The sequence below is a fragment of the Vitis riparia genome, chromosome 5 (assembly GCF_004353265.1).
Source record: "Vitis riparia cultivar Riparia Gloire de Montpellier isolate 1030 chromosome 5, EGFV_Vit.rip_1.0, whole genome shotgun sequence".
NCBI classification, from domain to species: Eukaryota; Viridiplantae; Streptophyta; class Magnoliopsida; order Vitales; family Vitaceae; genus Vitis; species Vitis riparia.
In genome coordinates this window covers 4,379,459-4,406,744 of record NC_048435.1, presented here as the reverse complement: position 1 = coordinate 4,406,744, position 27,286 = coordinate 4,379,459, and the positions used below count along the sequence as shown (strand labels likewise).

Below are 27,286 nucleotides of genomic sequence, written 5' to 3'. Positions count from 1 at the left end.
AAATATATAGAAATAAAGGGTATTCTTGCCTAGTACCTATTTGATGGTTGAATTTTTCCTTGTGGAATACCATTTATTAAGAGAAAAAAAATTATGGTGGAAATGTTTTCTATTACCTATTCAACCGATTTAAGGTGAAAACCTATTTTGAATAAAATCATCGTAATAAAATCTCATTCAAGCCTATCACATACTTTTTCTATATCAAATTTAATCATCATGCATCCAAATTTGTCTATTTTCTTTTTAAATTAATGCATGATTTTATAAGGTAATGACATAATATCATTCATAAGTCTTCTTAGGGCAAATACCCCTTGAAAAGGAGAGACAATTTTGTTCAATAAAGGTTTTACCATATTTGCCAATATTTTAGCTATTATTTTGAAATAAACATTGCACACACTAATAGGTCTACAATGATTTGAGGATTCCTCGTTACTTGATTTAGGAATCAAAGTGATAAAAGACTTGTTTATGAGCAACATGACTATTATACAAAGAGGTTTTGACCAATTTATACATAAATTTTCCATTTAAAAAAAAATAAAAACTAGCTAGGCTAAAACGTTTTCAAACTATTGATGTGCAAAAATGCTATGCGAATTTTATTCTATGTGACTTTTTAAATTTACTCTTTATTTTCTTTTTCTTTGACCCAAGGATTGAACAAATAAAAAAGTTCAAAATTTATTCTTAGATTTTAATAAGTGATTTTTTTTAGAGAAATCATTAAAAAATACTTTCAAATCTTCTTGTTGATTGTCATACAATATTCCTTTGGAATCTTTAGTTTTTCAAATTTTATTTTTCATTCCCTTGTTGGATAACATTTGAAAACAACAATTATTCTTATATCCCATTCGGGTCCAAGTTTTTTGTGCTAGTTGGTCTCTTTTAATTCCAAAAATTGCTAGTTGGAAGGCATTAGATTCTAAAAATCTTGTCTTCTATGCTTCCTTAACAACATTAGCACTAAAACTCCTCGCATATAAAAGGTTTAGCTTTTATTTCTATATCTCTTTTACTTTGAATTCACTAGCTAACTCCCTTAAATAACATAATCAACGTGTGTGCCCAAAATATGAGATGGAAGGTGATGAGTTTCGCCTTAAATCATGTGAAATTGAAGGTGATGAGTTTTGCCTTAAATCGTGTGAAATTCAAGGTTATTGAAACCTATAGATATGAAATCTACTCCAAAATTAGAACATGCTAAGTATACCATATAAACATAATATCATATCTCACATATCCAAAATATGTTTTATAGTGTCATATACACGTCGCAAGTCCATGGTCCACAAAGGATAACCCATGTTAAAAGTATATAAAAATATAGACTACATTCTTTCTCTAAAATAAATTAGTCATCCTATGATACAAATACAATAATTTCAAAAATAATCTCAACATGAACAAAACATCTAATCGACACCTTATATTCCTGAAAAGTGAAAAGGATTGGGTAAGTTGATAACTTATTAGAAAATAGTAAAACAACTTAAACTATGACAAACATAAAATAATATGCATTTTAATTTTGTTATTATAGCCGACATTTAATAATCTTGATTATGAATAAATGTAGCATGTGGCTCAATCTTAGCTTTGCCTTCTCCATACACCCACATGTTAACATGAGAGTCCCTATTGTCAAAAATATCATTTGTTAATACTCCAAGATGAACCATTGTGATGAATAACTATTGTAGAACTATCACTCAATAACTAGTTATATCTTGTGTCTTTTGAGACTCATATTTAGGAATAGGACCAACCTCATGTCTTTTAAAATTATAATATAAGGAAATGACTAACCAATCCAATAGTAGGGGCCAACTTGTGTTTTTAAGATTCAACCCATGACCAATTCCATACAATATTCATATAGACATCTCCCTTGAAAGCTTAAGTATTTTCACCCAAAAACCCATTGTTCTATGTAACCAATACAATTCGATATGAAGGTGCTCAATATATATATATATGTATATGTATATTCATCGAGATTAATATCATACCATTCTTGCTATGTAAACATATCATGAACCACTTCTACAATAAAGAAGACATTTTTCACTCCTTTTTTGAGTAGTTCGATGTCATATGAAGTGTCGAACTCACATTTGAATCAAATATAAAATTTGAGGATATCACACATTAAGTTTATTTTGTCCTCACAGGCAGATTAATGTCTACATTATTTTTATTTTTTTAAAATAAGTATAACAAGACAATAACATTAAAAACATATTTGAAATTGAAAATTTATATAGTGTGGATAAATTTAAAAATAAACGAAATGATGATATAGATATAATTATTTAAAAATATTTATAATTTTATTTGTATTTGGATACATTTAAAAATTCATTAAGAATATTTTCATGTGGTTTAATAGGATTTGAAAATGAAAGAATTTAAATTTACTTATTTATTAAAATTTTATTTTTATTATTTTAATCTCTTCATAGGTTTCTTGACAATAAAGTGTATATACTTTTATGCAATAATACGGAAAAGCCCTCATTTTGTCCTGCCAGAGGTTAGGCCTCCTCTTACTCCTAATTTAGAGGTCAAAAGCTTGAACCGCATAAAGTTCCACCTACAAGCATTGGACCAATTTTTTATCAGGCAAAATTTTAGCTATGTTTGGAACTTCGAAAATATTAGAAAAATGATGTGAAAAAAAATGAGGAAAATAAAGGAAATTGTTAAAATATTTTTTTTCCATATTTTTCCTAAATAAATTAGACGAAAGTTGAGATAAAAGTAGAATAAAAAATTATGGTACTCCTCATAATTCAGAGGTGTTTTTCTTTTCTTTTATTTATTTATTTTATTTTCCTTTTTACTATATTTTTCCCCATTTTGCAACAACATTTTTTTTAGCATTAATAATATTTTATGGTAAAAAAAAATTGCAATGATTTTTTTAATGGTATTTTTTTGAAGGATGAAATTGTTATTTATGGTAAAAAATTATGTTTAGTTATATAATATATTTGTGGCAAATAAACTTTCATAAGAGTTTAGGATGAATATTGTATTCATAATAAAAAAATAAATTTAATCCCAATATCAATTTATTGTAAATAGGTTCTATGATATTTTGTTACAAATTTTTATTTATGACAAATAATTTTAGCATTCAATACACATCTTCTTCTTCTTTTTTTTTAATAAATTTATATCTTATTATTTTAAATTCAATATGGTAAAAAAAATAAATTTATATTTATAAATTTAAATTCAACATTGTAAAAAATAAATAATTTTAATATCAATAAATAAATTTTCACTCACCTTCATTTAATCCCTACACTTGTCAATCAAGGTCTTTTACAAGATAGAAACAAGTCAAAAATTACAATAAAAAAAATATATTGGTGTTGAGCTCTTTCAAGTAACCCTACTTATTTGCCCTTTTCTTGCCTTCTACTGACAACCAAACATGAACGAATATGACACTTCTATATAGGTGAACCATCCAAATAATCTAATATTTTGCCTCAATTTTCGATTGTGAAGATCAATTTATCTCTTATTCTCTTTTTATTTTTTTTACTAACCTTCGTCGATTATTTTCTTAAATTTAGTTGAGGTTTATTATTATTATTTATTTATTTATCATTTTTTGAAATAAAAATAATCTGAAAAAGATAAATATTTATATTTTTTAGATTATTTGTAATTGGTCCAAAATTTAATGCCTCAATTGTTCTCCCACACGCTTCATGCAAATTGAATCCTAAGATCCCGTGAATTATCGTATTAAAATTTGGATAACAGTGACTGCTTGTCATGATTTGGGATTTGTCTTTTATTTCCAAAATATTGGCTTTGCAATAGTGGATGGTTTGGGTACTTGAAGTCCTTTTCATATTTATTTTATTTATTTAAATTACCAAATAAAAAATATTTGTCACAAAGGGACTAGATAACCCACACATTTAAAAAATATTATTTGATTTGATAAAAAAAATTAAAAATTAAAAATTCAAACAAATAATCATCACATTAAAATTATAAATATATTTTAGTTTGACATTTGTAGCCTTACCCTTTTCTCAAAATGAGAGTGAGATGAAATTAAAAGAACTTATTATGGATACTGAAAAACCAGTGATCTAATTAAGGAGTGATTTTCAAATATTTTAATGTAAGGGTTGAAAATTTTAATTTAAATAAGCATTTTGAGAGTATGAAACATCAACAATAAAGTAACCACAATTAAGGCTATTACGTGGAAAATCCTTATATATGGAGATAAAAACTCGTCTTTCAAAATTCATTTTATTTCTAAATTTTTTAAATTCATTTTATGTTTTTTATGTCATTATTTTTAAATAACTCAATCATACTCACCTATTTAATCCCGAGTCCGCAACAATCTTGAATCTTCAAAAAAATGCAAATCATCCGAGAGTATACAAAGTTTTAAACCATCATGGATTAGGTTTTAGACCTACTTAATTATTGTGGACACTAGTGTTAATTAATTTTAGTAAAGATTAGGTTTTCCCTCCTACTCACCACTCACCAGTCTCAGGACAAGCTGGAGTGGACAGGTTGGTTCGTTGTTTTCTTTTTCATTTTGAATTGAGTAGGTGGGTTGTAATTTGTAACTTGTTAGAATAACAAAAGCCAGGGTCCCCCCAGATGGTTGGTTCTTGGTTGGGACTGTAAACCTTAAAACATGTGCTGTGCCAAATGGGCCTCTTCTTGGGCTCCAAAAACAAACCATAAATAATACCTGGGCCTTGTCCAGCGCCGCCTGGGGCTGCGAGTCTTGTGACAGTGGGCTTAGTGCTTAAAATTTAGACGGTCACTTAAAATAATTATTAAATTACAAAAATTGTTTGATTATGTGTTACGAGAGCCTTGTTTAGAAAAACCTATCAAATAAAAAAAAAAATTATGTTTGAAAGTCAAATGCAATTTCTAAAAATGTTACAATACACTTTTTTACCATGATTCCTAAGCTTGATGGACTAAGTCTGATTGATGGGATATGATAAGATAAAATATGTATATCTTAAGATATCGTATTCCATTGAAAATAAAAATTTTTATATTATGTTATTCAATATATACATTATTTTTTTTATATTAAATAATACATATATTAATATTATTTGATAAATATTGCTTTAATTCTTTTTTTAAACCACATATTTAGTTTTATAATAAAAAAATTTATTTTGCAAAATAAGTAATATAAATAAAAAATTATGATACATGGGATGTAACATCCTATATTGGATACCTGACACTGTATAAGTATAGACTTTTCTTAATCTTGTAGATGCGTTTTAAAATCGTGATGACTTATTTGATTCCAAAACAGACAATATCTACATAGTTAGGAGCGAATCATTACATGTGATATGTATATCTTATATACAATTAACATATTTTATGTAAAAGAAATATAATCTTATCCCACTTTTAATCAAGTAATGTGAGTTCATAACTTAATTCCATTACCGATCAGGATAAAATATAATATCTCTTCTTTTATCAAAAGTTTTAAAAAGAGAAAGGAGGAAAGAAAAGGAAGATAAGAAAGAAAAAGGGTCAAAAGTTTAGAGTAAAAGATTTATTTTATAAAAGGAAAAAGAATAGAAAGATTTGACCATTTTTAACATAAACATGGGGTAGTGGAGGGAAAATTTGGATGGAGAATTTGTAATAATCCCTAAATTTGCCAAAAAATTTCTCTAATCAACTTTGTTCCATGTGCTTGAGGTTATAACCACATATTTTTATTTCTGTCTCATGTCTCCTTGTTGGCTACATGAAATATGAATGGAAGATATGTAGTTTAATAGCATCTTTATGACTTATCATTTTCAAGAATCAATCTATTACCCCCCCATCTACAACTAGATCACTGTGCTAATACATATACAATTGATAGGATCATATGGAATATGGGCCACCCCCTGTTTTGGGAAATGTAATCATCTTAAATACCGATGCTTCTTGGAAGAACCTCACGTGATCGCATATAGCTGTTGATTAGCTTCTTTCCTTCAAACTTAGATTATCATTAATTAATTCAAATTAGATCGATTAGATCCATCCTCATCTCCATCCATTTATGTATGGATGTCGGTGCTCATGTCATGCATGGAAGCCTGCATGCATGCATGCATGTGCAATGATTATATAATTGATGTAACTACCACCTTTACACACCTTACACCAGCTCATCATCATCATACATGTAGATATTGTAAATAATAATGTATGATTCATTGCCTTTTCCAACTTAAAAGGGCTGGTTAACAGCTCTAACCTCATCCAAAGCTGGGTGATAATAAAATGTGAAGAGTGTGGGATAGTGATGAGAGTCACCCTCTGCGTGAATTGGGAAATGCAGGGCCATGATCCTCAAGGACCTCAGCCCCTTACCCCCTAACCCCACCCTCTTTCATGTTTGAGCCACGTGATACCTAACTCCATGGAAATCACAGAGGGAGGGAGGTGGGGGTTTTATCTTGAAGAAGAAAAATAAGCAGCAGCTAGCTGATAGCTCCAGTCCCCCATGTGAGATGGGAGCCTCGAAAACCCAGATGGAGCATTAATTAACCACCAGATATTATTTTCATCAACAGCTATTTGACGTGCACTACACCATGGGGTTTTGGGCTAGCTGCCAAATCTCCTTTGAACACTCTTCTCCCTGTAAAGCTTCTGCCATCTTCCCACCTGCCATTTGCTATTTTGGCTTCTACCTCTTACCAGATGGGAGCTGGGTTTTAGTGCTCCCACCGATATCTAATATGTGTGGACGGTGTTTGTTTCATGGGAAAAATTTCTGTGCTCTAAAATCAAATATCTAGGATGTTCAAAATATTACCCATCTATATCTTTAATTGAAAAATGCATAAAAATCATTTTCCTTAGTTTCCAAGTTCTGTTTCTCCTCTCCCAACGTTTTCCTCTTCATAAAAACACTTACCATTGACTTATAAAAGTCTTTTCGTGGAAAGTTTAGCTGTAAACAAAATTAGATTTTAGCCACCATTCAAGCCTTAAAATCCTTGCATTGACTTTGAAAATGAATAGAAGTCTTTTCGTGCAAAGTTTTTGCAATGCCTTGTCCTTCTCATGATATGTTTCCTATTAGATATTAGCCACCCTTCAAGCCTTGAAAGATGAAAGAGAGAGGAAAAACGAAAAATATTAAATATTTTGTCTAAAAAAGTTTTTGGTCTTTATGTAACGTTAGAATCTAATTTCCATTTCATCCCACCTATCTACTGTCATGCACGTGTTGAGATGGGAGTGCCCTTGGAAAGGAGTACCCCACTCCAATTTTGAGTATATAAGAATTAACAAGTGCCCACCTCACTCATGTGTGTTGGGAAAAATCATAATATTTTTCTTTTTTTTCAGGGTGAAGTTTCCCACTCGATACTTAACAGGAATCAAATTGATCTGATAAGGTGAGGTGAGAGTGAATGAGATGGGGAGGAGGAGGAGAGTTGAATCAGATTCCAAATCCCAGACCCTCCCTTCATCGCCATCCCACTCCTTTTCTTCTTCTTCTTCCTCGGATTTCGAATTCACAGTCTCTCAATCCCCTCTCAAATCTTCTTCCAACCATCTCTGCCCAGCCGACGAGTTGTTCTACAAGGGTCAGTTGTTGCCGCTCCACCTCTCCCCCCGCCTCTCCATGGTCCGTACTCTTCTCCTTGCTTCTTCCAGCACTGCCTCTTCCTCCTCCGACACCACCACCACCGCCTCCCGTGACTCCACCGGGAGTTCAACCGAATCCACCTCCTCTTTCGCCAGCGACCTCGTCTTGCTCCCCGACTGCGACTCCTCTCGCCCCAGTTCCGTGGCAGAGGACGATGACTTCAAGCGGCTTAGTGCACATGGTTTTCTGACGCAGGCTGCTCATGGGGGTGGCTACCAACAGATCAAGAAGAGCAAGTATTTCTCTTTCTCCAGGATTTCTTCTGTGTTTCGGAAGGATTCCAAGGGCCGTGAATCGGATAACGTGTCGGGGTCGTCGGTGAAGCGGATGAGCTCGTCGGCGAGGGAGGTGATTAGGAAATATTTAAAGAAGGTGAAGCCGCTATACGAGAAACTATCGCAGAAACAGCAGTGCCAGCAGCAGAAAATGGGAACAGATACAACCGGAGCCGCCACTTTGTCAATGAAATCCGAGAGATCTATAAAGGACGTCACGGGAATATCGGTTCAGAATTCAGGAAACGACAGCCGTGGTGGTGGATTTTCTCATTCCTTCTCCGGCAATTTGAGATACCCAAGAAGGAGAAGATGCGTTTCGAGCTGTCCGTCGTCGATGCGGTCGTCCCCGAGCCACTCCGGTGTCCTCTGTCGGAACATGTACGCCAGTACGGTCAGAACCGGAGGCATAAGTCACATGGACTCGACAATGGAGGAGTTGCAGAGTGCAATTCAAGGAGCAATAGCCCATTGCAAGAACTCCATGGGTCCAAGCAAGTCCATGGTCAGCAACGAGATTTGAGAAGCCATGGAAGCTGCCATTGGCGGAGCTGTCTTCGTAAATTTCATCAAACGGGACACGAAAATAACTATAAAAAAAAAAAGCATCTCCGGCAATGCGAATTGAAATCGTACGTTGATCCCTTCAATTTTCGAATGTCTCTATCTGTTTGTTTTAATGTCTCAGTCACTGAAATGCAATAACTTTGGTCATCTCTGAGACCGCTAAAAGCTGCAAATATTTGAATCAATGTTTTTATGGAATACCCATTTTGGATCTCCTCTCATTTCCCAAACCCAATTCCGTGCACGTCTGGGAATCTGTTTTTTTTCTCTCTCTTTTCTTTTCTGGGTCTTTGGTTTCCGTTCCCCACAGCCCACTGTTTCTCACTTTTTCTCTTTCTCCTCCACATTTGCGCTTCTTGTTTCTGTCTCTTTGTCTCTTTCTCCATTTTTGAAACACCAACCGTTGCCTCACATTTCTCTCCTCTTTTTTTATGGGTGCGGTTGTGGAATGTGGACCTTGAAATGCTGATTGGAGGAAAAGAAAAGAAAAGAAAAAAAGAAACGAAAAGTCTTGATTTTTAGTCCGTAGGAATGATGCATGTGCGTTAGATTAAATGTAACTTCAGCTTTTTGATTGGTTAGGACGGTGTGATGATATTTATTAGAGCTGGGCAGCTGTATGTCAAATTATTTTATTTTATTTAAAATTTCTAATATTTAGTATGAGTGGGTGGGCTAGAAATAGTAGAGAAAAATTATTCTTCATTTATTTAAAGAAAAAATGCGCAGAGATGGGCACATGATGAGGCTGACGATTCATATTGGGTACGTGGATTCAGCCGTTCTGTCATCGCAGTGTTCCGGTACGATTACATTTATGATTCATTCAACACCGCATCATTCACCGTACACTTTACATAAATCATTAAATCTTCTCCCTTTTAATAGCATCGACGGTGATAAATACAACACGTAGACAATGAGTCAAAATCTGCTTCTAATGGGTCCGACTATAATAATGCATGCCCCCCGTCGGTATCCATTAAGATCCAGCAGTATCCAATTTTTATTATTTTATATTTTATTTGATTTATAATTCAAGTTTGTTTTTTTAATTATAAATAATTATAATTTTAAAAATAATTATAAGTGTGTTCGATCTTAAAAAAAATAAAAAATGTTTTCAATTATATTTAAATAATAAAAAATTAAAATATTTTTTAAAATCATTATCAAACAGATTCTATATTAAATATAATTATATTATCATTATCTTCTTGAAGGTTAGAAGCCTATACACACAACTAAAACCATGGACAAGTTATACAAGTAAGAACAAATTTTATCCTCTTCCAAGAGTCTGGATTGATACATAAGTAACAAAAAAGCTTTATCAATATTTAGGTGGATAGAGAGGAAAGGGACCCGATTGAATGATACAAAATGTTATTATTCCAAATCCAAACACCAACCAATTTTTCTTTACACCAAAGGCAACCCCACCCGAGTGTGACCCATCCTAATACCAACAAGTCAAGTCAATATCAGAGTTGTAAGCTATCTTGTCTCCAAACCCATGGAAATGCCTTCTGTTTGGATGCCCATTTCCCTCTGACCTCACTCACCTCTATCTGCTCAATCATATCTAGATATAATCCCCACATTTACTTCAATACATATTGGATGGAAAATGGGAGTATTGGTTTTGAAAATGATGGGGGCCTCGGATTCGGGTAAAATTTTGGAGGTGGCACTTGGCATGAAGGGGGGAGGGGCTCCCACGTGCATGGTAAGACATATCACATGCATGGGGTTTAGGGTGGTACGAATACTTGATTGATGGGGTGGTCCTCCCTCCTCCCTCCTCACTCCTCATCTCATCTCATCTCCTGGAAGTGAATCACGTGCCTGGGCATTCATTAAAGTCTGAAATAGTGAAATCATATGCCACTATGAATGGATGAATCTCACCCTTCAATTGTCCTATACTCCTATGCTTTCTAATATTTGGATGGCGACTCCTCTTTATTTCTTCCTGGCTCAGGTCTCAACCACGGACCACCCCTACCATTGCTCTGTTCAATGGTCCACCCATTCAATTTCAACCCGCTTTAACAAATGTACATATGCTTTCCGCTTTGAGACAAAATCCAAGCCATATAATTCAGCACCCCTCAAACTCCTGGCCACTCCATGCTTTCATTTTGGCTTCACACAGACTTTAAGAACATAAATTATAGACACGTACACACCTATTTTTACTTATCAATGTATTATTTATTAAGAGGTTTAAGGCTAATTGACCATGGAAGGGCACATGGCTAGACTTGGAATAGTGAGGGGAAGTGACTGTGGATGAATTGAAGGTGGCTTTGGGTATAAAAGCCAAGGAGGTCAAAGGGAAAATAAGCAAACAATGCTAACATAACACAATTATATTTTCATTGCCAAAGGAGAAATCCTTTGTAAATTGACTTGTTCTTCAATTATCTTCTAATTGATATATGTTTCTTACTGTGCACAAATTCACCTCATCCTAAAAAGAGGATCATGAAAAAAAATGATCTTCAAACTTATAGGTTGACTTGGCAGATTAACTTGCAATTAAAAAGTAGAGCGAAACTACTCTTATCCTTATGTGCCCAAAAGTCAACCAAGTGAACAAAACACATCCGGTGTTTACAACAATAACAGCTCTCATCATGAAGCAATGAGGGGAGACATTCGATAGTCTTGGTAACCACTCAAAATTCTTGTAAAAATTCTTAATAAGGTCTTCTCCAAGTAAAAAATCATTTTCTGTATCCAACAAATAGAAAAATAAGATTTTAAGCTATTCATGAAGAATTTTAACTTCTTTAATTCTTATAAAAAAATTCTCTTAAATAAAATTTATATCAAAACATGTAATTAGTTGGTGCCTGATTGGATATATTTCATGTTTTTTATTTTTAAAATTAGAATTTTCTATTTTTTTTATTTGAAAAAGTTTATCCAACCCAACACTTAATTATTTAATTGTTTTACTATATGATATTTATAATTAGAAAATATTTTAATTTGTTTATAAATTTATATAAAATAATGAGTTACAAACAAGTCGTCTTTGTAGGGTTAAGTAAACAAAATTCATAAACCATTAAATCATAAACAAATTATCTTAAGAGGATTATGTAAATGATTTAAATGAATTAAATAGTTAGATACAAACTGGTAGTATTTATTTATTTAGCTGAATAGAAAAAGTCAAATATTAAAATAAACTTATTATCAACATATTTAATTTAATTATGATCGTTGATATCAATAAATTACTTTTACTTGAATAAATAAAGTTAAATATTTTGATTTTTTTTTTATTCAACTAAAAAATAAATACCACCTTAATTCATTCATTAAACGGATTATATGAATTGACACAAATATAATTATAATTAATCGTAACATGTTAAAAATTAAAATACATATGATTTTCAAATTGTGTTGTTGATATCAAATTTACGAGGCAAAAAGAGGAAGGTAGCACTCCCACGATCCCATAAGGAGAACATTTTTTTCTTTTACTTTTAGATATCATGGTACTAGCTCATGTGTAATCCGCCAATCTCCATACTTTTCATTCTAAAAGCATGTATTTGCCTTTGGCCTAACTTTCAAGTTTCCGCAGCCTCCACTTCACTCCTTTGTCCATAGTTAGACTTTTGTTTCACCTTTTTTGTCCTTGTACAGCTTGTGTTCCACAATCCAAATTGATTGCAAGAGGACCTAACTCATTTGAGTGTGACCATTTTCATTACTTTGACTACACTGTTTTTCATATACATACATACATATATATATATATATATGAAAATTCAAGGCCATCTAGTCATGATTCATTAACCAATTTAATCTTCTTAAAAATGAATAAATGAATAAATAAAATGAAGGGGTCAATCCATCATCTTGTCTTTAACATAGATGAAATCTAAATTTTGGTTAGGAGATTATTTATTGATCAATCAATCAATTTATATAAGATGTTGGTCCATTGTCATTTAAAACTTCTTTCCCCACTCAAAATATTGTGTCAATTAATTATACTATGCGCATGTTTTAGTTATATATATATCTTGTGTAAAAATATGTACATCTTGTAGGATATCATGTATATCCAAAATAGACTTAAGTCTTATCAAATTGATCACTTATTTATAATTTAATAGTTCGGATAAAGTATGTATATACCGAAAAATATAACAATGATGTCTTATCTATATCGACTATAACATGCATACAAGGAGATAAATATCAAAATGAATACATCCTTAAAGTCAATATAATTTATACCATATCAACACTTTATGTTTGAGAATGATTGCATAAATATGATATAATGATTTGGAGTGAAAGAAGAGGATACCATGTGCCTCCATAACAAGCTTAATTCATATCAAATTGATCATTTATTCGTCACATGATAATTTGACAAAAATTCCATTAACAAATATGCATAAAATCATCTTTTAATAATCACCAACCATGCCAACCTCGTGACCGTCTTTCCCATCATTGACATCTTCTACATCCTCTCCATCATTTCCATATGTTCATCATCATCTTCATCCTCCTCGTTATCATATTCAAAATGAATTGGTAAAACTTAGCGATTAGTAACCTTTTAAGCAGCAATGGAATCAATAAGACCTTAAAAAGTTTTGGTTTTTCTGTTTAGTTAAAAAAAATGTAATAAACAATAACAAAAATTGTTGAAGGGGTAGTTTTGTTTTTCATTTTTCTTTGAACAATAAAGTCTCTTTTTAATATTAAGTTTGGAAGAGTCCTGTTATGAAAGCCTTTTTCAACTCTCTTTTTGAAATTAAGTCATGGCAGCTTCTGTTTTAGAATTTCCCCTCTAATCTTTTGAATCCGACAGTTATGTTTCTAAGTCACAATCGTGAAAGAAAAAAAAATCGAATAAGTTAAGATCGTAGAAGAAAATGAACTCTTGTACACAAGTTGGAGAGAACCCAACTTTTCAGTGGGCCTGGCCATGTCGTGGAAATCCGTAGGGGCCAGGCTAGCTTGACATTCAAGGTCCTCATGATTTTGGGGCTGGGCTTGGGTCCAATGAGTCCATGCCAAAGTTGGTTCCCCAAAATGTTCAAAAGAAAGGTAAGTTGATGACAAATTAATAGCATAGATCCAATAGTTGGATTTTTGGAGATCATCTTTGTGATGATATGTCTAGGACTCTAGGGTTTTTATTTTGTAGTTATCAAGCAAAATGGAAATGCCACTCTCCAAGAAATCTCAGAGATCAAATTTTCAAACTTTCTATAGACCAATCTGCAACTTTTGTACTTGTAAAATATTCAAACATTGGATTACTATAAAGTACCAGTTTTGTGGGTATGCTGGGAAGGTTTGTAGATCCTATTTTTATGTTTTGAGTATAGAATGGTAATAAAAAACTTCCAATTAAGGACATTTTTGGTTTTCGGTTATAATTAAGTTTCACAAATAGAAAAAAAAAAAATTAAAAAACACAAGAAAGATTCAAAACTGAATAATCATTGAAGATTCTATTCATTGAATAATATAAAAAAAATTGTTTTCCTTTTAATGAGTGTTATCCAAGAAGGTTTTTTCATCATATAAATATGAGTAGAGTTGGACCAGGTCAAGTTTTTATCGATCACCGAGAAGCTAAAACTCAAACCTATGATCATCTGTTGGGAAGATGTATTCATGGACTTCAGCATGTAGAGCTTGACCCAGGCCCTTCAAATAAGGAGCCTTGGTGCCAGGCTCACAGCTCACCCTAGAGTCAAACCTCTCTCTCTTACACACACATTCATATGAATTAACAGCTATGCAGACATTAATGGGGAGGAAGCATTTAATAAAAATGGAAGCCTGTCCTTAACAGCTAGGCTTTGAATGAAAAGCAGCTCAACCCCATCATTTTTTTTTTTTTGTGTAAGAATGGTCCCCTCTCTGTTACATTTGCCTTGGAGTCTTCCCCGGGTCAATCGCTCCTTGATATCTGCACTCTGCACTCCCCACCACATCTTTTCTAAATTGTCAAAACCCCAAGTCCCCTCTTGTATATACATGTAACATTGTGAGGAAATGCTTTCAATTACTCAGAAAGTTTGTGTTGCTGTTTATCCAATAATGTTGATTATAGGGATTATTATCGGGTATAGGGATTGATCAATTATCACTTCCTTCAATCATCAAACTGAAGGGTCCCCCCTGAATGCAAGCATAATGAGCATATTAATAATTAAGGCACAGCCCATATATAATATGAAAAAGATTTAGACTATGTTGATTAGCTGTCTGGATTAGATTAGAGCTGCCAAAATCTTTATGGAAGCTTTTCAAGAAATGAACATGATATCTACCACTTGTAAACTTGTTTCAATGACAGGACGACCCTTACCCAGATGGAGAAAATCACAGAATATACCAGTAAAAATCAAAGTCATTCAAAGGGTAGTTTGGTGATTGAAGGGTATCTAATGTATCTTTGATTGAGTTGGAAAATGGGCTATCACATGCTGAGAAATTACTCTCATGTGACCACATGGTTGGGGGCTCCTCCCATGTTATAATCTCTGCAAGCAAGAGAGTCAAACTAACAATGCTTTTCTCCCTTTGACTAATCCCATATTTAATAATCAATTGCCTTTAAACCTAAAAGATGCCCCTTCATCATTATGCTCCCACCCTAGTTTTTACCTCTATGCAAAGAGGCTAATGGCTTCCATTTAATAAACACCCAACTCACCAAATTCAAATACATTTGAACTGTGACTGATTAGTTTTCTGTTCTGTATTTGATTGTATGTATCTTTACAATGGGTCTGATTATCATAAAATTGAGAAAAGGGAATGCATAAAGGAAAAGGAACTGAAGAAAAAAAAATCTTATGGGATTAGAAGGAAAGGACGATTAAATGCATGCAAAACTAGAGTGTAAAACCTTTTGTCATTTAGTTCTAAAGGTGTGCATGTGCTGTTCCCATATTCTACACACAAGCAGAGCTCACCTGTTTCGGCTTCACCAGACCACTTGGTTTTTATAATCAAACCGTCCAAGCATTTACTAACATCAACAGAACAAGAGATTAAAAGTACAAGAAACAATAAAGCATCTCCTCCCATTATAAATTGCTGCTCTCATGCGTATGTTCAGACACACACCTCACTGCCCAACTCCAGATACCTCTTTCCTTCTTCCTTGCATCCAACCCCAACCAAAATGGTCTCCCTGGAAGCTGTCCAGGCAAGCTCCAGATCCATTGAGCCCACTGTAAGTCCCCGGATTTCTTTCTCTTCTGATTTCCTAGATGAAAAGAACTTCATCTCTATAAGTCCAAATTCTGAGAAGGAAAAACAACATGAGATGGATCAAGAGAAAGCACGGAATACAGATTTTGAGTTTCTCTCCAGCAATTCAACCAGCCACACCATGTTAACTGCTGATGAGCTTTTCTTTGAAGGGAAGCTCCTTCCCTTTTGGCAAAGGCAGCACTCTGAGAAACTCAACAAGATGAGCCTCAAAACGAAAAATGATGAGGAACAAGAAGAGGAAGAGGCGAACAAGGAGGAGAGCCGGGTGAGTTGGTTTGTGGATGATGATCCATCTCCTCGGCCACCTAAATGTACTGTTCTATGGAAAGAGTTGTTGAGGCTGAAGAAGCAACGAGCTTCAACTTTGTCACCATCTTCTTCTTCATCCTCATCTTCATCTTCAAGCTCACTTGTTGATATGGGCACCATGGATCAGGGCAAGGAAGGGTCAGGAAAAAGAGAGAAGCAGGTGAAGAGGATAAAGAAAGGGTTGGAGAGGACAAGATCAGCCAGTATTAGAATACGGCCTGTTATTAATGTGCCTATTTGCACACAGGGGAAGACCAGTCTTCTGCCACCTTTGTTTCCACTTAAGAAAGGAAGATTAGAGAGGTGAGAATGAGGGTGGTGACTGAAGTAGTCCTGATCTGTAGGATTGTCCAGTATGTTCATCTACTTTTCTTTTCTTTTCTTTCATTTCATTTCATTTTTTGCTGCTGTCATGTTTAGATGAGTGTTGGTTTTGGTGGATCAGATGAATTACAATGTACATGCTGACTTCTACATTTTTTCTTGGATTATATTAACAGTTAATTTCATCTTTACTTTGTATATCCCCCAAAATCTGCACCATTGTCGGAATGATGTGTAGGAGCTAGGAACTAAGTGATGGCACACACAGGATGTCTCATGTGATTGAGTGGGTCTATATTCCTCAGTTGTTAACTTGCAGTGGACCCAACAGGAAACTCATCAAGCAGTTTTGACCATTCAACTAGAATTTGGAAAAACCAGCTTATCAAAAGCTAAAACTTACACTGCCAAAAGCAGATACAAAGTGATAGGCCTTAGATGAAGAACAAACTGGAAATTAGATATTCAGTATAATGCAAGTATGGGAGCTAAAATATAACACCCCTGTGCAGTTTGACATCTCATTGCACAATATTAAGGTAGCATCCCAAATAACATTACAAGACAGTAGATACCATGGGAAAAGGAAATGTGCAACTTTTAGCAAATCTCCAAGTTTCAGAAGGCACCAGAGTGTGTCAGAGATGACCATGCAGACTGAATTTCTGCTAAAACATGGAAGTTTCCTAACACCTGGATTTAAAGGATTAAAATTCCAAGACCACCATTTCTTCTAAAAGAACTGTTTTTCTTCTTAATTATTTATAGTATGAAATATTCCCAAAAATTTAGATTTCAGATTCTTTTTCCCACCATTACTTGCAAAATGGAATAGATGTGATGGTTCCAAAAAACTTCAAGGCAGCTTGTTTATGACTCTAGGGGCACGAGCAACAGAAAACCAGAGGAATCTTGAAGGATAATAACAATACAGAAAGTGCAATTTAAAGGGATCCAGAAAAGGTTTCAGGTACCAACATTAGAATGCCTAACAGCCTAAGGGACATGAAATTGGATAACAATGCTAGATTTCAACTGAAGTGTTCACATAATATACAATTTTGATCTGATTCCAAATCAATCAAGCTTTTGGCCAAATTTGGGTTTAAAATTGAATTGAAGTTCTGCTTCCTGGAGGTTTTCAATTTCTCTTCCTATAGTTTCCCCATTTATTGTGCTTCTATTTGAATTTGACATACATCGTTAACTCATTTTTCTTAATAGCTAAGGTTTTGGGGCCTGTGGTAGTTTAACAGGACAATATAATGAAGTGTTGAGCCATCACAGACAAAATCTATCATCATTTTATTTCAAGTACATACATTACAGATATACTCATGGTACAAAAACGAAACCAAAAGAAAGGTCTCCATATACAATTAGAAAAGAAAAGGAAAAAAGCTGTATATGAACAACCACTGATACAATTTGAGTGCATGCTTCAATGTACAGAGTGTAAGAAAGAATTAATATTCCTATTTGGACAACCATCTCAGGTATACAATTCCGGCTCATATTTGGTTGAACTACAAGAGTTGAGCATAGAACTTCAGATTCTGGGAGTGATAGCTGGTATGGAGAAATACCAAGAATTATTCAGAAAAAAAATAGAGATGGAACGATAAAAACAAAAGTAAACAATTGGAAACAAGTTTCTTCTTAAACAAATGCAGCCATGCCAGTCATGCCATATTTACCTTTGGATGCATAAACTGTTTAAGCTCCTGAAGGTGGTGATGATGAAAAATTATTCCCAGGAAAAATCCTAACAATCAAATCAAATCAATTAATTTGCTAAAATGGCAATGAATGAGATGTGGATAATATACATGTGGATGGTCACACTCACTTAAGGTTCAGTCCAGGTTTTCCTGTAAGGCTATTTGGAACTTGACCAGTCAGATTATTATTTTGTAAGAAACTGAAAAACATAAGAAAGAAGTCAGGCATGTCAAGAAAACACTCAAAATAAAAATCCATAATCTGTTGTTTTTTGGCGAAATTTTCAATGGAAATAATTACAAGCATGTGTGGAACTTCAAGAAAATTGAAGAACAAGCATAAATATCTGCTAATGAAATGGCTAGACAAATAATTTTAAATAAAGAAAGGGCATAATAATCAATTAAAAATTATTTCTAGCAAAGAAAGAGAATAATGACAGAAAATGACTTGACTAGATATGATAAATGAGCAAATTGTCACACAATTACAAATCCCAAATGCACTGCTCCACCCATTTAACACAGAAAGGACCATATGAAATAAAAAAATTTAATTGTCTATTGCTAAACACACTCATCTCTTCATCCAAACAAGAAGGGTAACAAACAAATTCTGTGTATATATAAAATATGGATCCATTGACAAGCAGAGATTTTAGCCAAGTTCATCACCATTCTCATAGAGGTGAGGCATCACATGCAATAAATCAAGTTCAGGGGACTTAAGATTGACATCTAAGCGCCTGAACATGATGAGGTTGTGTGTACATCATCATACACATGAACAAATCATGGAAACTTCAATATAGTGAGAGCATGTACATATTGGCAAGTCCTACGACTGTCTGACATGAATTCTCTCTCTAATCAGTTGCAATCTAAGCCTTCAAAATTTGAAATTGCATAGTATAAGACAGTAACGACAATTGAGTTGAACAGAGTGCATAATGAATTATTCAGTGCCCAGGTACAGCATATAATGACAATGAACAATCCTGCCATTCTGCCAAAAATAGGGTTGTTTCTGGCTTTTCATTAAATAATACTGAATGCTCTTTCCTACTCTGATTTGGGGGCCCTGGGATAGGTAGCAGATGAACAGTACACTTGCTAGCGGGAGAAAAAATGAACCCTTCATTTTGGGAGTGATAAAGGTGCTGACTTGGGAGACCTGATTAGGATAAATCTGACACTCCCTCTTAAATAATGCATGGAGACATTAAAATTATCTTTTGCACTATTAAGAGAAAAGTTTTCCTTTTTAACAAAAAAATAAAGGTGGGTAACACAGCACCCTATACTTTTTATTTTTATTTTTAACAGGAGGAGCAGCAGCCTAAACTAACAATAAGAGAGTTGCATAAGATAGGTGTAAACAACATGGAAGCAAGAAGTAGATAAACAACTGTCTTAGAAATTCCCATAACTAGTATTGAGATACACTGCTAGCAATAAGTAATGAGATACACCCCTAGCAACAAGTATTGAGATGCCTTAATGTTCTTACTTTCCCAGGCACTATGCCTCCAACGACTTCCACTTTACAAAATTTAGGACAATTACAGGACCATTTTATTAGGCAGAAGACAACTTGGTGGATGAATCATTCTTTTACCATTCAAGCAGTAGTACACATTGGTCAATATGAATATAAATTCCTAGAAAACAACTGCTGTAAGATTTTAAATGCCCAAGAAACAAGTGACATTTAAACTGATGGAAGGATCATAAAATTGTAGATGCACGACCCAGGAGCACATATCATTCATAGAATAATTTCAGAATGTGGATGCACGAACCATTGAAGTGCTTTGGAAATATCTTGGTTTTAAACTTTGTGAATGACCAAAATAAATCTCAGAAGAAACAATTCTTAAAATCATCATCCAGATTTTCTGTAATGGATGTTGTAACTTTACAAAGCACTCACAATTACAGAACCATAACAAATGTATTGTTGAATAAATAATTGAATTATAACTACATTGATTTTATAAAAGATACTAGGATAATAATATTATGCCCAAAAACAACCATAAAAATCTGCATGCATACAGTAAGTAGAGGGTGCATATGAAGGAAAAAAACTTACAGTTCTTGTAAACTGTCTATGTTCCCCAAAGATGATGGTATCTCTCCAATAAATTGATTGTCCTCCAAATGCCTTAAAAAAGAGACAGCATTGAATTAGAGGAGGGCTACACTGAACTCCATAAAAAAGAAACATGAAAAAGTGGCTCCACCAGTTGCAAACAACAATGGGATAGTGACATATGAGTGGTCCTTCAACAGCACATCAGTTCAATCAACCACTAAAAGTATTGTAGATGGTACATTTTGTATCACTGAAGCCCATACACCATTTTATATGATGGTTCATGAGCTGATATTTGCATATGCAATTTTGTGGCTCAATTAGAAGCACATCATGAATGATAAGAGAAAAAGGGAATAAAAATATCTGACTTACAGTATCTCCAGTCTCTTTAATGAACTGAGATCAGGAATAGATCCAGACAAACTATTGTTTCCAAGCCAGCTGTCAATACATATGAGATGGTTACTTAAAAGATTTCAACCCTAGTTTTATTAGTTACATAAGAAATATATTCCTCAGGACTTACATGTTGGTCAACGCAGTCAAATTGGCAACACTAGGTGACAGTGATCCTGAAAGACCCATATTTGACAGGTTTCTGAAACAAGATATAAAGAAAATAAGTTTAAGTTGTCTCTAAAAATGGGAAAACAAACAGCAGCAGCAGTATAAAATAAAGCATGGACAACAAATTATTCTGTCATTTCAGGCCCCAACTCACAAAGAAACCACACGAATCCGAGGTCCTTCAGAACATGTAACTCCAGTCCATGAGTACTGACTAGGAAAACAAGGATCACCATTCCAATCATGTGGAGGGTTTTCTAGACTTTTCTTCACACTTTCTAGAGCAATTACTGCAACAAGAATGGCAAATCCCAGTTTGTAATGGTTACATGAGAACTACTGATTTAAAGTAAAATGAAACAGAAACTAAAAGAGAGGGGCTGGGGTAGCATGTGAATGAACCCGACACCTTTTCCTGGCTGAGTATACTTAAATCCATTTATGAGGTTGCTGCTGAAAACAGGAGACAAATAAGATCATTCCTTCAGAGCATTAACTTGATAGGCCACAGCTTGAATGAACCACGGACAAAACAATATACATATAAACAACTTTGTCCAATTTGATGCAGAGAACCTGGTTAAACTATCAGATTGCATCAGAATGGCCTTGTTTTTCCCCCAAGTATTGACCACATTTCTTCCTCCGCTTAGCCATTAATCTTTCAAGAAGAAATCCAATTGGTTCATCCAAGAGATGTGGCCCATCTAGCAGCTAAAGGATCCTCAGAGAAGGCTGAGAGATCATCCAGGAAATGGCACCAGGTTTGTTGCCCCAATGACAAATGTAAGTTGTTAGTAACCATACCATCTCGTGTAAGAGTTCTTCCACCAAGACGCAGTAGATTGAAAACCTCTCCAGCATTGATCAATGGACCAATGTCTGAACCAGCAGCAGGGGTCAATATTATATTTGTTAGACCACCAAGAAGCCACTGGGTTGCAAAGACAGCAACACCATCTGAAGTTACACTCAGATTATGGTAATATGTTATACCATTTATGCTTATGTTAAACACCCTAGACGATGAATTACGACCATCTGCAAAATATAGAGCAATGTAATATGTTGAGTTTGGAAGGGAAGCTGGAGGCCACTGAAACTCTATAGGTTCCATTCCGCTGCTTGTCAGCTCTGTTTCAAAAACCTTCACAGGGGGGAGATTCCAGAAATCAGAAACAGGGACATTTCTGAAGCTTGCCAGGGTAGGATTACTTAACACAAATGGCTCCCAGTAGCGATCAAATTGATCATCTGGATATCTGGAGGATCATAATACACATATATTAAGACAATTAAAAAAGATTGTGAAAGATATATCAGTTCCAATTTATAAGAAAACAGGCAGGTTGACTTGGGATCAAAGCTTTGTTGAGTTCAATATAAAATTGTAGGCAGGTTAAACCTACTTAAGACACTCCCATAGCTGTGATTAAAACTTATTACCTAAACAACAGGGATGGAAAAAAATTTCTTCAAATAGTTCTTTGTTACTAGTTTTCAATGGTCTGCGTGTGTTCTTCCAATTTCTCGGAAACAATATATGAAGCATGAGGAAAGAATGCTACTAGATGAAAACAAAATCACTCCAGCTAAATTCAGCAAAGATGATGATTAAAACAAGAAGGAAAATATTAAGGCCCTAAAGAAAAATTGACTTCAACCAATTTTTCCGGGCAAATGGGTGTATAGCTTGTTCCTAAAAATTGACAACAACAACGGAATGAACATCTATAAAGATATATTACTAATTGGTCCTGAATCTTACCGGATAATTGATCCATTGTGCCCGAAACTATGTCTTGCAACCAAGCTCAGACCATATTGCCCAAAATCCGTCGAATTGTAAAGTGAATCTCCCAGCAGAACAAACTCCAATGCCGATATAAATGGATCAGAGTCCGTATTCGTGTTTGCAGCAATACACAAGCTCATTGTCTTTCCTGCAGCAACGAAAACTCCCTCATAGTACGATACCAACCCTCTCGCATAATCATCCGTGGTATTTACAATACCCCACAACGTCCCATCCACAATCTGATCAAATACCGGAGGCGAATCCCGGCCGTTGACTCCTCCATAGTAGTACGTCGTCCGCACCATGTACTTCCCAGTACGAAACACCGGAACAACATAGCAGAATTTCTTATTAGTATTGCCTTGAAGAGGGAAAGATCGGACGGTGGATAGGATAGGGGCAACGTTGGGATCAGTTAGGTTTTTGGCGGTCCCGGAGGATACATAAGTGGCGTCAGGCAACCATTGCCGGCCGTCAATCAGGGAAGCAACCGTAGCGCCACAATCAATGAAAACACCTGAAAAAAAAAGAAAAAAAAAAGAAGAACAGTTAAGAAATTTCCAATGCTTTCTCTGGAACCAATCAGAGGATTGAGAAATTGAGTTGCAAAGAAAATGGAAAGGTCGGATGAAGTACCTCTGGGGGATTGACTCTGAGATTGAGCGAGGTTGAGGAGAGAAAAAAGGAAGATGAGAGACAAAAACGACATGGTTGAGAGTTGAGAGCCGAAGGAGAATTGAGAGTGGAAACAAAGAATTTAGAGAGAGGATTTACAGGTAGGGTTAGGGTTGGAATGGGTCGTTGGTGAGTCATGCAAGCAAGGTATTGGAGAGGGGGAGACAGACAGGTGAAGTTGGTTTGGAGAAAAGAATTTGGACGCGGGAAAACCAGGTCAGAGGCGGCAGTTAGTATGCTTGGCTGTGTAGTCGGTAATTTTAAATGGAACCGTTGCCATCCTATGACACGTCATCTGCCTGCCTCATCCTCCCAACTTTCGACCCTTGTCAAGCTGCATGGTCTGGCCCGTCTTGGGGAGTAGACAGTGGATTGAGTCGTGAAACACGGGCCAGACTAATTCTTTGAGTCCACGTGGACAGCCACATGGGCCTATTGATTTTTATTTTTTTTTTTGTCATAAAACCATATATGTGAATCTTAATTTCTCAAAAAGCACAATTGGCAATATTATTATTTGCATATTAATTAATAATATAATTATCAATGTTGATTTTAGTATAAAATTGCATACTACCAACATCGGTTTTAATAAATATGACTTTGAATTTAAACCTTTGTTAATAGTATTGATTTTAATAAATTTAGCTCAAGAGTACAGTTTTTAATATTGATTTTACCATAGAACCTCATTTATGTGATCTCATAATTTTTTTTTTAAAAAAAAAACCTATAATAATAAACCATTAATGGTAGAAACTCCGAATTTTTAAAAAAAGTTTATTATAATTCTTGAAAAAAAAAATTCCTCTTACTATATATTTTTAAATAAATTATTTTTTTCATAATTTTGTATATATTTTAGATCATTTTGTCTCAAAATTGTTAGTTTCTATTACAAATGTTTTGATAAAGGCATATGTCATGTCTCATGACATATTAGCTACTTTAAATATGTATATTTTAATATTAAATTTTTACCTTCTAATTTTTTATTATAGATGTTAGATTAAGAAAATGGTTTAGTGATAAATGAAAAAATATTAAAAAATAAAAAATTTAAACAAAAATAATACAAATAAGTTAATATAATTTTTAACTTAAAACAAACATCATCAATTAAACGTACAACAAGAAGTAATTGATACAACGAAAGAAAAATCATATTAGTAAGAAAAAAAATAAAGGATATTCTTCTCGTCTAACAACTCTATGTTTGAACCATATATTTTCATTGAGAAAATCTCTATATTTTGTAGACTGGGCATCATATAATAGTTATGACTACAAATTGTTATTTTGCTACTCTCTTGTTGAATTTTATTAATTGTTTGACGTAGATCGGTGAATTGACCACAAGGCATTGATGCTTCTGGTGATGTTAGTTTTTCGACTAATATGTTCGTGTATGTTTACTTTATTAACGTAATAATCTTATTCTTCCACTATTGTATAAATCAAAATATTACTTAACAATCACAAATGGATTCTGAATATGTAAACTTATTATCTAATACCTAATATCGACTTATACTTTCAAATATTCTCTTGAATTATAATATTGTCTTAATATATGACTTAATAAATACCTGTTTTCTATTAACTCATGAATTTCATATGCAGGTGACATTTTTATAGTTGGAATTTATAGTTTATGAGTGGTATGCTAGTTCAACTCTGACCAAGTAAGATAAACACTACCTATATTTTCGATTTTTGTTATGACATACTTTGACCAGCTTTGACCAGTTATGACATACTCAAAATCTCGATCAAAGATACAAAAAGTATCATCTTTCAAGTTATTTGATATCTAATATCAACCAAAAACCATTTCTAACTACCTATATTTTCGATTTTTGTTATACAAAAGCTAGTGAAAATAGCTAATTAATTTCATCACTTCCTATGACAATAATTAAAATGCCCTACTTTCCATACATGCTAATAATAGGGAAACAATCTTTTTTGATATACCATAGCTTTGCATATGACTTATAAAAAGTGTCAAATAAGTTGGTCATTGCTTAAGTTTTAAAAGCCTTGTATGTGATTCATTACCCAAAATTTTCCACTACATTTGCTTGAATGACAATCAATGAAAGTGTAAACTTTGTCTTAATCATTATTTGTCTACTATGGATAACAATCAAGTGGAAGCTTAATTGATGATCATCTTAGGTTATGTAAGTTGATGCATGTGTGTGAACTATGGTTTATCTAGTTGTGAATTATTTCAGTGAGAGTGTATCCTTATGCAGTGCAATTACCTTAAGTAACATGATTAGCGTTCTCTATGTTTTCAAATTATGACAACTGTGCCAAATAATATCAGATTAAAGAAAACTCTACAAGTTTTGTTTGTCACAACCTTTCTTATCTATAACCATATATCTTCCTTATTCCCTTCTAGTTGTCTGGTTTATCACTTGAAAAAATGGACGCACATTAACATTATTGTCTTCATCATAATAAAATTCAAACACTTCTTCTCCATCATGTTAATTAATTATCGTGTTCTTTAATTTATCTTTCTTCCTTATCCTTATCCTTATTTACCCCATATTAATGGGTTGTTGGAATTATGGTTATGCTAAGGCCACAATCATAGTCAAATGTTCAAATAGTCTCCTTTTCTCTAAGTGACAAATATACGAAGTTGTCCATTGATGAATTCACTTACAATTATTCAACATATAATTCAACTTCCTTAATCCTAAAATTGTGAAGGATTTCTAACATTTAGGTTGCACTGTAATTGTTTTTTGTTAGAAAAGTTTGAAATTTACTTTCTCTACTTACAATGGAGAATTCATTAAAAACATTGTACATTAATGTCAGTAATAAAATATGCCGTTTCTATCAATTGATCAAATGTAGTCATAACAAACACATTCATATGTTTAACCATGATTTTATCTCTGTTACACTCAAAAAATTTTCATTGCACAAAAACATTATCGGGACTATGGAATCAAACATATTTTACCTAACTAAAATAAAATAAAATCAAATGTCTCATTCTAAACACAAAAATTGATGGTTTAAAAGAATATTAAAGACATCTCTCTTTAATCAAATAATAAATAATCATAGTTGTATATGCATTATTAATTCCTTATAGAATAATTTAAACTTTTTTGGTGTGAATAATGAAGCTCATTAGACCCAAATCTCAGGCCCATTATTACAAATATCCTTACTCAAATCTTTGTTATTATTAATTGCTAAATAATGTAAGTCATTTTATCTTACAAATGTATATATAAAATCAAAGTGGGCTAACAGTTCATGCTCACCTCTCTAACTAAACAAATCGCGCAGAGGGCAAGCCAATGGTTGCGAAAGCGTGAGCTGTCGGCAAAGAAGCTTACAAATGAGGTAGTTGCCAACTTGCCCGGCATTCCAAGATGGTGAAAAAAAAGAAAAAAGGGGAAAAAAAAAAGAAGACAAATTTGAAATTTCCATCAAAGTGAAAGCTACGGAAGGTAACGTCCAGAGGGCCAAAAATTAATTGAGGAACGTTGGATTTTGACTGGCAGGGCAAGTGAAGGATAATTTGGTCCCAAAAAGCATGTGCGGGGATCCAATCAGCGTCTTGGGCTGGAGATGACAGATGAGGTCACATCATTTATTGCGCGATTCATCCCTGAATCATACGCATCAAAACAATTTTCGAAATTTGGGATTTCAACGCCGGTGTGGGATATTAGCCACCCTTTTCTATGCTGGCCTTAATGTTTTAGTAGATATTCGATTCTCTAATCTGGATTTTATTCATGGTTTTCTAAGGACAAGGGGCTATTACAGGTCTTCAAATTTTGGTTTCCCAAAAACGTAAAAGAGCGTGGGCCCAGTGGATCCACCGGCATCTGATTTATTATTGCACATGTGAACCTGAATGGAGGGGTGGCACACGTGTTAGAGTCACGTGTGTGGGTAGTTGGTTGG

The 27,286-nt window shown here is 33.8% G+C and overlaps 3 protein-coding genes across 4 annotated transcripts; 2 read left to right on the top strand and 1 right to left on the bottom strand.

The window, feature by feature from the left end:
* Positions 1–7,371: 7,371 nt before the first annotated feature.
* On the top strand, positions 7,372–9,162 carry LOC117915124 (probable membrane-associated kinase regulator 1). The gene has a single exon (XM_034830701.1). It carries the CDS (start codon positions 7,481–7,483, stop codon positions 8,510–8,512), a length of 1,032 nt encoding a protein of 343 aa, XP_034686592.1. The 5' UTR covers positions 7,372–7,480; the 3' UTR covers positions 8,513–9,162.
* A 6,512-nt stretch (positions 9,163–15,674) lies between these two features.
* LOC117914859 lies at positions 15,675–16,671 on the top strand. The gene has a single exon (XM_034830364.1). It carries the CDS (start codon positions 15,749–15,751, stop codon positions 16,454–16,456), a length of 708 nt encoding a protein of 235 aa, XP_034686255.1. The 5' UTR covers positions 15,675–15,748; the 3' UTR covers positions 16,457–16,671.
* A 1,088-nt stretch (positions 16,672–17,759) lies between these two features.
* On the bottom strand, positions 17,760–23,533 carry LOC117913866 (leucine-rich repeat receptor-like serine/threonine-protein kinase At2g14510). 2 transcript variants are annotated; one of them, XM_034828959.1, is made up of 10 exons: positions 23,297–23,531; positions 22,631–23,177; positions 21,670–22,124; positions 21,017–21,152; positions 20,822–20,893; positions 20,668–20,736; positions 20,290–20,361; positions 18,323–18,394; positions 18,171–18,238; positions 17,760–18,042 (listed from the first exon to the last, which is right to left on the bottom strand). In XM_034828959.1, exons 1-9 carry the CDS (start codon positions 23,367–23,369, stop codon positions 18,190–18,192), a joined length of 1,545 nt encoding a protein of 514 aa, XP_034684850.1. In that variant the 5' UTR covers positions 23,370–23,531; the 3' UTR covers positions 17,760–18,042; positions 18,171–18,189. The 2 variants fall into 2 exon arrangements, with proteins under 2 accessions (XP_034684850.1, XP_034684851.1); XM_034828960.1 differs by lacking the exons at positions 17,760–18,042; positions 18,171–18,238 and having other exon boundaries at positions 18,319–18,394; positions 23,297–23,533.
* Positions 23,534–27,286: the final 3,753 nt, after the last annotated feature.

Coding starts and splice junctions, on each gene's coding strand:
- LOC117915124 (XM_034830701.1), top strand. CDS start 7,481: ATGGGGAGGAGGAGGAGAGTTGAATCAGATTCCAAATCCCAGACCCTC.
- LOC117914859 (XM_034830364.1), top strand. CDS start 15,749: ATGGTCTCCCTGGAAGCTGTCCAGGCAAGCTCCAGATCCATTGAGCCC.
- LOC117913866 (XM_034828959.1), bottom strand. CDS start 23,369: ATGTCGTTTTTGTCTCTCATCTTCCTTTTTTCTCTCCTCAACCTCGCT. Junction 22,125..22,630: donor CACAATGGATCAATTATCCG/GTAAGATTCAGG, acceptor ATGATCCTCCAG/ATATCCAGATGATCAATTTG. Junction 18,239..18,322: donor AAACCTGGACTGAACCTTAA/GTGAGTGTGACC, acceptor TTTGATTGTTAG/GATTTTTCCTGGGAATAATT.